We start from the raw sequence: 13046 nt of genomic DNA on the forward strand, positions 1-13046 counted from the left end.
ACGTATCCGGTAGTTAGTATTTATCCGGAATGCTAGTGCGCAATGGCGGCAATAAACAAACGAAGCGGATACGTTGAAGGAAAAACATGTATACCAGAACTAGTAAATGCACAATTGGCTGGAAAAAGAGCAATATGGACTTGTATAATTATATAATGTGTATGTTTAATTGTTCAGAATGCAAAGTTGCAGTATGTATTCACATAGACATATAACGGATAACATATCTGTTATATGTCTATGCCCGGGGCAGGGTTGGCAAAAAAGTGGTCGATATGAGGCCGGTGGTCAATACTGGTTGAAACTGGTTAATACTGGTCGATTGAAAATTGTTTGGTATATATAATATACTTATAAGTCATAATATTACATAAATAATGTACAAATGACTGTTGAATATTGGGGAGATGTAAAAGTTTCTGTTCAAATTCCTTAATTTAACAAGAACTACCTTAGTATAAGTATTGTTTCATCAATCTTCATTTTAACTGTTGAATAAACATTTGAGAGTGGGTTAGTGATGTTTTCATAACAATAACAGGTACACTGGTCATCTCTGGTCCCAGCCTATGCTTATTAACACCTGTCCACTCTGCTTCCTGGGCTCAGGTAATGTCCAGCTACCTTTTATTCTTAATCTGTCCAGGTACATGTATTAAGAGGTCTGTCTCCAATAATCAAGCTATGTTATAGAACTGTGACCCTCTGGTAGGTACTGAAGATATTTCGGTCAGTTTTAGCAAACCAAATATATTAAACTTATGAAATTACATTTGATTATCTAATGAAAAATATTAATCAACAATTGATCCATATAATGAAAAGACTTAATTTATCTTTATCTTTGCAAGAAATGTACAAAAATAGGAAAATGGACAGTTTAAATCACAATTGACCATTATTGACCACTTGGGGAGTATTGACCGGGACAGTTAAAACCACTGGTTAAAACCGGGGGCGGTTTTAACCGTCCAACCCTGCTATGCCTCTATGGTATTCAGAGATAGATCATACTAACTAATTACTTTTTCTTTAATTAAGTGAATTTATACATTACTTGTTTCTCCTAACTACATGTACTACTTTATGGCATAAATTGAAGATTCAGTCCCTGGTGTTGGAGATCTTTTATCTTGAAAACAATAGATGCTAGTGCCACACAACCAAAGAATGTAGTAAACATACTGCTACCTTTGCATGTATTAATTAGCAAATTAAGGTACTAGGAAATATAAATGTAAGGAACAAATGTCTAGGGTGTTTTTTATCTATTAAAAAGATTGTATCAAACTCTAAATCTAATAAGTAAAATTTTGTAATATTCCAGCTTCAGGAAGTTTATCCTATCATAATGGAGATGATTATAGCTACTTTGAACCTACTTTCATGGATCTACCATATTATCTTTTTTTTACTATGACATTTGACTGTTACTTTTCAAGGAAGGTGTAATTTATAAGTATAACGTGCATCACATGCAATTTTAATGATGCAGGCAAATAATTTTGATGCAATATAATTAATAAAAGGCAAGCGTGAACTGTAGATTTACCCAGATTAAATTCAATAAGTACATATAAATGATATTAAAATCCTGCGTGCTCGTTCCATATAATGTCCCTTGAACATTACAAGTATTTACTTATTCCAAATACATGTAGTTCAAAATTAAGTCAGAAATTCTAAATAAAAAAAATTTTAAATTAAAGTTTATTTCAGGAAACAAAGCCTGTCTGAAACTCCAAAATGACATTTCCAGAAAGCTGAAGAATGGATAAAAATGTATCTACCATCTTACAACCCAGATTTCATTCCACTGAAAAGAAAAGGGACAGGGTAAGAAGTTATTATTAATAAAAGATATATATATGCTGAAACATCTTAAAAGATATATTGTTAGCTCACCTGAGCTGAAAGCTCAAGTAAGCTATTTTAATCACTTTGTATCTGCCATCTGTCTGTAAACTTTTCACATTTTCATCTTCTCCGGAACCACTGGGCCAAATTCAATCAAACTTGGCATAGATCATCCATGGGTTAAGGGGATTCAAGTTTGTTGAAATGAAAGACTATGCCCCCTTCAAAGGGGCGATAATCTTAATATAGCTAGTCCCTGTGTATATATATGCATGACTTGTGATGTCTGTATACATGTATGCGTCCTGTTTTATTTCAAATTTCTGTTTTTATGTCTATGCATGCAATTATATATCATTAGTGCTTTGTGTTTTTTTAATGCTATATAGTCGGTTAAAGAGCTCTTAGCTCATGTTTATTGTTACCTGTATATAGTTCCGACTTTAAATAAAAATTACTTACTTACTTACTTACAAAAATGTAAAAATAGGCCGGGGGGTGGGGGGGGGGGGGTGGCATTTAAAAATTTCCGTAAGAACCACTGGGCTAGAAAAGTTCAAATTTACATGACAGCTCTCTGACATAGTGCAGATTCAATTTTGTTAAAATCATGGCCCCGAGGGTAGGGTGGGCCACAATAGGGGATAAAGGTTTTACATACAAGTATATAGGAAAAATCTTTTTTAAAAATATTTCTTGAACTATTTAAGCTAGGGCTTTTATATTTTGTATATACATTTTTTACGAAAAGTTCTTTCATGTGATGCAACAGTGTTCGATCTTGTGACTTTGACCTGGAAGTTTGACCTACTTTTGATAAAAATCTGACCTATTCAATATCTCAACTATTTAAGACAGAGCTTTCATATTTTGTATATAGATTTCTTATGTCAAGATCTTTTGTATCATGCATGTACCATGATTAATTACCTTGTGACCTTGGTCTTATCCAGAACAGCAAGATCTTGTCGATCATATTGGTGTTGAGGCGGTGTTGGGGCATTTCTGCGTAATGTGAATTCATTTTCAGTAATGTTGTGATCCTTTGGGGCTCATGTAGGCTGGGGCCACAATATGGGATCAACATTTTTCATAGGAATAAAGACTGAAATCTTTTTAAAATCACAACAGCTGTACAATGACAGGGCCAAGGTGACTCCGTTGAGCGATGTGGCTCTTTGGCCTCTTGTACTGTTTAAGACGCATGTATTTAAAATTTATCATAGGGTATATTTGCATTTATTTTTTCAGAAATTTTGCATTTCCATGTCTTGGAAGGTGAATAGGTGAAAAGTCAATAGATGCTTACCATATCAGATGCTTGCAGAGGATACTGGGGATAAAGTAGCAGAAAATTATGGAAAACAGGAAGTGGCAGCCAGGACTGACATCAATGCAATAAACAATGAGCTGAGGAGACGGTGATGGAACTATATAGGACACGTGCTATGGAGGGGAGGTGACAATGACAGTGAGATGGCGTTGGGTTGGACACCAGAAGGGAAGAGGGCATTTAAGAGACCGAAAACAACCTGGAGAGGAACAGTAGAAGCAGAAAGAAAGATTGCAGAATGGAGAAACTTGAATGAGATCAAGATGGTAGCAATAGAACAGAGTGGATTGGAGAGAGTCTCGGTCCTATGTGTTTTTGGCATGGAGAGAACTAAGTAATGTCTAGATTGTTAGAGATAGGATGACCAGGAATATGAATGGATGTGCTGGAAACTGTACTAAGACCCTTATGTATTTGGATAGATTTACATACCATCATGATTTTGCTATGAAAAACTTGAAAAAAATCCTCAACTCATATTGTAGCTGACATTGTACATTTGTACTTATTAATATTTCAAATGAACATATTTTTAGACATACAATATCTAAACTTTGGAGTCCATGTACATCTCCACATTGGATAATAGGTTATGATGTATGTGTGTGAAATCTTTTCCTATGGTATGCACATGTTAACACATTAGTTTAAATGATGATGTATATCTTATGACTATGGAAGAGATTGTGTTCAGAACAGAATATGTGTCTAGAAGAGTTGTTGCCCTTGAATGTAATTCATTATTTACATGGGGTTGAAAAATAATCCAGCACACAGTAGTACTAAATGCATTATGTTAAAATACATTTATGAAGGGTATAAGTGATACTGTCCATTACTGATTAATACACTTTGTGAAATCATGTTATTGTTATGTTTAATAAATTTCAAGGCTGCACCTTTGTACATTTTACAATATAATATTCTGCACTTTGGTATCAAATTCTCTTAACCTAATTTAAGAGTTACATATTCATTAACAGCAAGTTAATTATGATATGCTATGTAGTTTGTCAAAGGGGCATTAGCTGGGAAAGTGATGGCAACCTTTTTATTCAAAATCTCTCAATAAGAATATATATTAATGCCTAATAATAATATTTATTTTGTACAAAAACATGAGAAACCTAATAGATTGTCACTTTTAGTGTATAGAAATACATAAGGACGAATTATTGTCTTGCAAGACAATAATCATTTAATTACCAAAATTCATGTGATATTCATACACATTAATGTTCCTGTTTTGGGGTTAAAAGGTGTTTGAAATAATTAAATACTGGTGTTATCACTGAAATATACATGTATGATATGGAGCAAATTTCATTTAATTAATTTTTTGGTATCAAAATGGCAGCTAATGCCCCTTTAAGAATAACTATTTTCAATGCACATCATAATAACCTTGTTAAGCTTGAAAGAATATTGGCTATAAGGAATCTTGATCATAAATATTAAAAATATTTTTAATTTCTTTCAAGGAGTTCCTTATAAACAAGCATAAAATCATGATTATAGTACATTGACTCTTGTGTGTTTCAATCTGTTAGACTTTCCCATTTTATTGCATTTCTTGGAAGTTGTGTTAAAAGAATTGGTGGTCTTGAAAAAGGTTGTTGTAGTGAACAGCAAAGGTCAACTGCTATTCAACAGTCTGTATACCTAGTCACCAAGGGCAAGGGTAGAGGTCATGTGGTTCTGCATTTCACAGGGCCAGTTAAGGGGCTAAAAGAATATAGTGTTAATGACAATTATTTCCATGGAATAATGAGAGACATCTCCCATCTCTTGTTATAGTGTTCTTCTTTAAAGATTTTGTGGGAGATGAGAAATACTTTATTTGATGCACAGACACCAAATTAAAAGTGGAGCTTGTTGATCCTAAGTGACATCCTTGCCATTATCTTCAATGCAGTCTTTCATGTATCTTATAAAGGTTTGCAAACACTAGTGCTTGCATAATGCACAGACACGTGAAGTGGGTAGTGTACGTGTACAGATGTTGTGTACACACCACCACCCCTCCACTGTCTACAAAATATATACCTGTAGAACCAGTGATATCACCAGAATATGTTATTTCCCCACCGATCACCTTCATAAGTCATTATGAAGTCAGTTCTACATTCTATGAGCTCTGGTGAGATATTAATACATACCGTACCACTGGATCTAAAAGAAATCCGTTTTACCACCGTCCCATTCCAATTTGATATCCTTTACTCTCATGCGCTTTAAATCAGAGACGGGATACTTTTAACTTTGATAAAGTTGAATTTTCCATTATATTCACAAGCATAGTAAATTATCATCCCTTGCGAATTATGATATACTGGCTGACACCCCCCCCCCCTTACATTGCATGGTAGGATGAATCCGCCCCCTTCTTTACATGTATGGTGTTGAAGTTTGGAATAGAGAACATCTGTTATGGATTTTTTGGACCCCTTTTTATTTTCGTTTGATAGTCAAGAATTTTAGACGACCGCGAGTTATCCTCTGCTACCCCCCCCCCCCTTCAGAAAAAAAAAACCCCACGCCATCTGTCTGTCTGATGCTCTTAAGATTCTTATGTGCAACAAAAATGGAAGTTCAGTAAAATTTCTGGCAACTTTCTTGCATATTGTATTGAAAAAAAAATAATTTTGATTTATAGTCAATATTAGCCCTAAAATAATATATGTCTCTGATATGAAGCCTACTAAAAATACCGTGTAATTTCATTCCAAATGTACCTAGCCAAATTTGTCATGTAATTGGATATGTAAGGTATTTTATATCTATTAGAAAATATTTTATTAAGATTAATTTTTCGAATTTGAATATGGCGTATTATACGCCAACAATTATTCCGGAAATATATTATCTATTGGTGACGTTTCACCCAAGTAAGTATAATCTCGCGAGAATACCGCTTGTTTTCATCTGCCCGTGTAGCACATTCTATCAGTATCCTCTGAAACTGATGCCGTCACAATGACGTCACAATGCATCAACGCTAGGTTACAAACTTCCACCAGAGTTCGTTCGTAGGCACTGTGACGTAATGAGGCCTCGACGGGGAGTTTGTGCTATGTTATTTGTGGAAAATATTGACCGCATCACAAACGAAACTGCGTACATAAAAGATAATTTCATGGTATATCTGTGTTTTTGATAATTTGGATTACATTTATTATCTTATAAATGTGGATTTAAAATGCAGAAGGGGGTATATAATAAATTTATCATTTATCAAACTCGACGTTTCGCGTCTCGTGTGATCTGATGATCCGCGCCTGTCAACTCGACGTGATCCGACTCTTCGGATCAAGTTACTGTAGTAATAATATATATTTATATATCAAAGTAGACCTATAAGGATATTCACAATATTATACTAAATGTTTCGTGTTTTGATATCGGAAGTTCAGGATGGGTGCTCTTTTTTTTATTTTATATATATATATATATATATATATAGATAGATAGATAGATAGATAGATAGATAGATAGATAGATAGATAGATAGATAGATAGATTATTCAATCGCAATAAAAACTCTGTAAAGCATCAAAATCTCATGCAATCAAAGAAGGAATATAAAGCTTTAGCATCGAAATTAAAAAGACGATACCAACGCGCAGAAGGGAACATGCTTGATAGTATGCGCAAACACAACCCTAAGGCATTTTACAGACTATTTAAAAGGAAAAAGGGACAACCCAAAAATGTTAACCCTGGTGTCTTCTATGAACACTTTAAGGAACTAACAAGTAATTCGAACACGACTGCGACTACCAACCCTGAGCGTGCGAACGACAATCTCTGTGTTTTTGAAGAACTTGACTGTGAAATAACAGAAACTGAAATCACCGATGCTATCAAACGATTAAAGAGAGAAAAATCGCATGGAACGGACTTGTTGATTAATGAAAATTTTATTGAATTTAAAAATGTTCTTGTACCTATTATTCACAAATTGTTTAATCGCATTTTTTCATCAGGTTTCTTCCCTCAAATGTGGTCAAAGTCGGTCATTGTTCCAATACTAAAGAAAGGGGATGTATTAGACCCAAATAATTATAGAGGTATTAGCTTAGTTAGTTGTTTCTGTAAATTATTTACTTCTATTTTGAACCAGAGATTATTGTTATGGTCAAATTCCAATGATGTTATTACCGATGCGCAGTTTGGTTTTCAGCCAAAGCGGGGCACAGCTGAGGCTATATTTAGCCCGAGTTCAATTATTGATATGACATTATGTAAGAAAAAAAAGTTGTACTGCTGTTTTATAGATTTTAAAAAGGCGTTCGATTCAATTGAAAGAATAAAATTATGGAAAAAACTTAGCACTGTTGGCATAAAGGGGAAACTACTCGGTATTATTCGTGTGATGTATGAAAATATGAAGTCTTGTGTCAGATCAGCAGGAATGTTGTCTGAGGTTTTCAAAAATGATATCGGTTTATTACAGGGGGAAGTATTGTCACCCATACTTTTTTCATTATATGTTAATGATTTTGAGATCGAATTCTTAACAAAAGGAATGATCCCTGTACAAATAGAAGAATTAAATCTGTTTGTCTTGATGTATGCAGACGACATGGTTATTTTTTCCGAAAGTGCTAATGATTTGCAGAGCATGCTGGATACACTTTTTACCTATACCACAAAGTGGGATCTTTCAGTGAATGTAGAAAAAACAAAAATAGTTATTTTCAGAAATGGGAGTAAAATTAGCAGTAATGAAAGGTGGCATCTGAATGGGGAGCCTATAGAAATTGTTGATAAATTCACATACCTGGGTGTTTTAATGAATTACAATGGAAAGTTTAGCACCACACAAAAGCAATTGGCCAGCCAGGGCAGAAAAGCAATGTTTTCCTTGAAATCTAAAGTCAGCCAAATGTATTTAAACACAGAAACAATGTTATCCTTATTTGATAAATATGTTGCAAGTATACTTAATTACAGTTGTGAAGTTTGGGGTAGCCATAGTGCAAAGGATGTTGAAAAAGTGCACTTGGAATATTTGAAGTCTGTACTGGGTGTCAGGAAAAATACAAATAATGGTATGGTGTATATAGAAACAGGCAGACTGCCCATGAACATTGTTCGCTGGTTTAGAATTTTTAAATTTTGGTTTAAATTATTACAAAGTGAAAATTGTATTTTGAAAACATGTTACAAAAGTTTACGTGAAGAAGCAGACAAGGGTGGAAATCGTGTGATTAATTGGGCTATCCATATAAAAAACAAACTATTTGATATAGGTTTGGGTCATATTTGGTGTAATCAAGAATATAATGGCGTATATTGTAATACTTATTTCCCAATAATTAAGCAAAGAATTTCTGATATTTTTGTGCAGAGTATTGTTGAACAAATCAACTCCTCACCAAGATGTAAAATTTATATGTACATTTATGACTATTTTTCATTGCAATTTTACTTGATGAAGGCTATACCACATGTTTATAAAAAACATATTAGTAGAATTAGAATGTCTTCGCATAATCTTGCCATTGAGAGTGGACGTCATTTTAATGTAGCAAGAAATAACCGCTATTGTAAACTTTGTAATTCAGATATTGAGGATGAATTTCATTTCATTTTAAAATGCCCTTACTTTATTGAATTACGCAGGAAATATATCAAGAAGTATTATTGGAAAAACCCATCTGTTTTTAAACTTATACAATTATTAAGTGTAAAAAATTTCAAAGAGTTGTGTAATTTGAGGAAATATCTTTACTGTGCCTTTAATTTACGTAATGATTTACTTATGTAGCATTCTCTGTCTATAAATTCACATCAGTATTGTGTAACATACCATATAATGTCATGCCATGCCATACTATACAATTGTTAACTTGTTTATTATTTTTGTAAACATGTATGCCATAAGACGTATGTCTTCAGCAATAAAGAATAATAATAGTATAGATTGTATATTGTATATGCATTAAGTAAGTATACGTTTAAGAATAGTGACAACATATCAAACGACACTTGAACAACTTTATAGACATGTTCACTGACAAATCATTATCAAACGCGCTGATTGACTTCTATTAAGAACTGTGTTTTGTGGCGGGTGTATTTACCCTACATGTAAGCAATTACGTATTTAAATGAATTTCATAAAACATTTAGTACATGTATATAGAGAACTATTCATGCACTTTTTATCAAGTATAAGCTTGCGTCCTATGCTTATTTACTTAATATTCATAATTTTGATAACTTTATAAGCAGTTATTGATAAGAAGTACAACATTTTGTGCAAAAAGGTAAAAAAACAAAAAAACAAAAAAAAAAACAAAACAAAACCCAATCAGTTTGTTTTCTTGTCATTTCATCAGTGTTCACTAATTGTTTGGGTAAACCTTTAATTCTTATTTATTTTCAAACTGTGGAAAAACATCGATATTCTATATACACGTGATATGGAGCAATATTATCCTTTCTGATATATTTCATTTTATCAAATAAGATTTGCAAAAGTAGCAAGTCCTATTTGCAAGAGTAAAATACGTCATAAAAGGCAATGTTCTAAAATATGAGGAAAATGTATTGCAAACATGGTTAATTTCCATGCCCTCTATCTCTTACATGGATGTTATAACTTCTTTTATTGGCTGCCTTTTGATGTTCATTAATATACGTTTTACGCATAAAGTGTTATGCTACACGATTGCTACACGCTTGAGGAATAACATGCTTGAATTAAATGGTAACCTGTCAGAAGCAGTTACTTCAAATGAGTTTGACCTTTAACCCTCTACGTAACTGATATTCCATGTGAGCGTTGTCGGAAAATTCAGGGATACAAGCACTAACTTCATAAAAATTCCCCTGGGACCAAACCCACTCCAGAGTAAAGCGAAAGTTATATTGAATTTACATTAACGACAAATACATGTTTCTGTGCTTTTGACAAGCTTTTAAACCATAAATCATGTGTTGTTTTATTAGGTATTATTATATGTGGAATATAAATTAAGAATTAGCTTGATCAAGCTTATTTGGGAGACCGATGGCGCTTTTTAGCGGTATTCAAAGATTCATTGGGGTCGTTTGCCAGGAAAGCTGACGCCCGGAATCGTATAATTGTAGTTGTAACGTCTTCATATCTCTGGAAATTGCTTTTTCCGTTATACAGAGAACAATTTAAGGGAAATCAAAGCTGAATCTCTTCTATTAATGCTTGAGCAAGGATACCATGGAATGATCGATATTTTTGGCAGGGGCTTCTCTAATGTTGACTTTCCAAACGGTTTTCGATATTGATCTGAGAAAATTTTTCTGACCAAGTCACGTGGTAATCGTCCTTGTGATGAAGACACATTTGTAAACAATTACGTGAAGCGCTCGAAAAGCATGAACTTGAGCGTATTATTTTACTCCTCCGATGGATGGAGGTCGGTGAAAGACGGCGCGCATCACAGACGTGATAACTCCGTAAGTTTGTCTGCGGGAATTTCTACACCCGAGTCAGTCGGCATCATGGACATTGTGCTTAACGTCAGTTTACTAGCTGGAATTATTCTATTTGGAGCATTTGGCAATTTATTAGTTATCATAACGATAGCTCGCAACACAACTTTTCACAGAGCGCCGTTCTTTTTCATGCTCAACCTTTCCATTTCCGATTTATGCCGATGTCTTTTTTGCATTCCGTTTGTGATTGCCTCTGCCATTGAAAATGTCGGATGGAGTCACGGAGAAATATCATGCACTGTGATCGCTTTCACCAACTTCTTCTTTGTGTTCAACTCATTCATAACACTCATGACCATTGCAATTGACCGTTACATATCAATCACCTACCCGTACTTACACAAACGTTGGTTACATGGGCACACGAGTCTCGTTTTGGTTGCCGTCGGCTGGTTGCTATCAGCGTTGGTGTCGCTTCCGCCTGTTTTTGGTAACGGGTCGTACACCTTTGTTGAAGAGGAGAGTCAGTGCACATTCAAACACATGTCCTATAAACACAGTGACACATTCGGCTTTCTGCTCGTCCTAACGGCCGTGCAGTTCGGCTCGCTTTTCATCTACGTTCGCATTTTTCTTTTCCTTAGAGAACATCGAAGAATGAAGCCTTTAGAAAACCCGCCTGCCATGAGTTCAAACTGGACATTTGCTGCCCCGGGACTACGAAATGTGTTCCCAATCACGTGGGCTGGAGGGCCCCTTCGTCCGATACCCACCATCACTCAAAATTTATCAAGTGCTAACGGACCAATTGAGCACGTGGGAAGGAGGAAGAACGAACATTTGAGTCGACTTTTCTTTGCTGTGACCACGTGTGTGTACTGCTTGTGGTCTCTATATTCCATTCAATCGTTTCTGCTTATATTTTCAAGCATTGTAATTCCAAAAAGTGTTCGACGAATCACGACCTGGGCAACATTTTTCCAAGCTTGTGTCTCACCCATCGTCTTTATATTTCATTACAGAAAACTCTTGATAAATAACATACGCTTTTACAGCAGAAGAAGGGGACTGTGGTAACTCTTCATTCAATGTCTGTGGACCAGTCTGAACGTGTTTTGTTTTCTGTTGTAGTGAGAGGGTGATTACCATTGGCCAGGTGTGCATGAATGGACAATAAATCTATTTAAGGAAGTTAAACCATGACAAAATCCGTACATCTAATTTAACCTGAAGATGTTGCAGGTAATTTGAGCACCTTACGTTCTTATGTCGGGTCAGTGGCTACGAATAAAATTCCAAGAAGGAAGATTTCTATTATCGACATTTTTATTTTTACGATGTAAACCAATCATATGAACACTAAATATTATATCAATTGTATGAGGTACGTTTTGGGGAATTTTAATTTTATTCATAATTTTACTGCATCGAATTTTGATACACGTGTGAATATGTGGCCTTTGATTAGAACATAAGAACTACAAATGTAGTACGGATGCAAGGCGTAAAAAATGACCACAGTTAAAACGATGCAGAACTGATAAAACCAATTACAAATTATTTCACAAATCTCCATGACAAAATTTATTGAGTACTAGTATCCAACGTGCTCAAAGAACAATCCTAGATTTAAAATTGTGTTTGATGTATTTTAATTCAATGTTGAGTGGACGGAAGTGAATGAATGAGATATTAATCCCTGTTCGAGGATTTATTTCTGAGTTGTGTTCGAGAATCTTTCACACGTAAATACATGTTCATATACTTTTTTGAAATGAACAAGTTGACTCTATCGTCTTTCAAATGAAAATGTGAATACCATTAAATCTCATGAGAATGTATATAATTTTATAATAGCATGATCAGAAGAAAGAGTTATATGGCATTTTATTGATGTAGTATTTTCATAGATATTTCGTATGCATCTGTATGCATCTGAAACTGATATTTATATATACTCAGTAAATTTACCATGTAAAAGAAATATTTTGGCAATGTAGCAATTTTTGGAAGTAATGTGTATTGATTTGAGAATTATTTGCACGCTTTTATAACAATATCCCCTTTATAAGAATAGCATGTTCGGAAATGAATTAGACACACATCATTACGAGGACATGGAAAGATATAAAAACGGACACTCCGAGTATACCATTATTACACGAAAGCTTAATAATTCATCATTTGTCTTTGTTTTTATGAAGGTTTTGGTGTTTTTACATCCTCCTGTAGCTTTTTTATGAATGAAGGCCTTTTGTTAGTCCGCAATAAAAACAAATAATGTCTCACTAATTTCCTATCAAGCCTCTTACAATGTATCTATATCTACAAGCAATCATTTCATATCAATTTCATGTAATTACAATTTATCGATGTTTAATTTGTGTTCGACATTAATTTCTTTGTACAATGTACTTTCTAAAAACATTTC

The 13046-nt window shown here is 34.1% G+C and overlaps 1 protein-coding gene across 1 annotated transcript; it reads left to right on the forward strand.

Moving 5' to 3' along the window:
* The first annotated feature begins 10555 nt into the window (after positions 1 to 10555).
* On the forward strand, positions 10556 to 13046 carry LOC125655446 (probable G protein-coupled receptor 85). The gene has a single exon (XM_048885740.2). The coding sequence runs from the start codon at positions 10556 to 10558 to the stop codon at positions 11690 to 11692; it is 1137 nt and encodes a 378-aa protein (XP_048741697.2). The 3' UTR covers positions 11693 to 13046.

Source organism: Ostrea edulis, chromosome 7, assembly GCF_947568905.1.
Source record: "Ostrea edulis chromosome 7, xbOstEdul1.1, whole genome shotgun sequence".
NCBI lineage: Eukaryota > Metazoa > Mollusca > Bivalvia > Ostreida > Ostreidae > Ostrea > Ostrea edulis.

Coding starts and splice junctions, on each gene's coding strand:
- LOC125655446 (XM_048885740.2), top strand. CDS start 10,556: ATGAACTTGAGCGTATTATTTTACTCCTCCGATGGATGGAGGTCGGTG.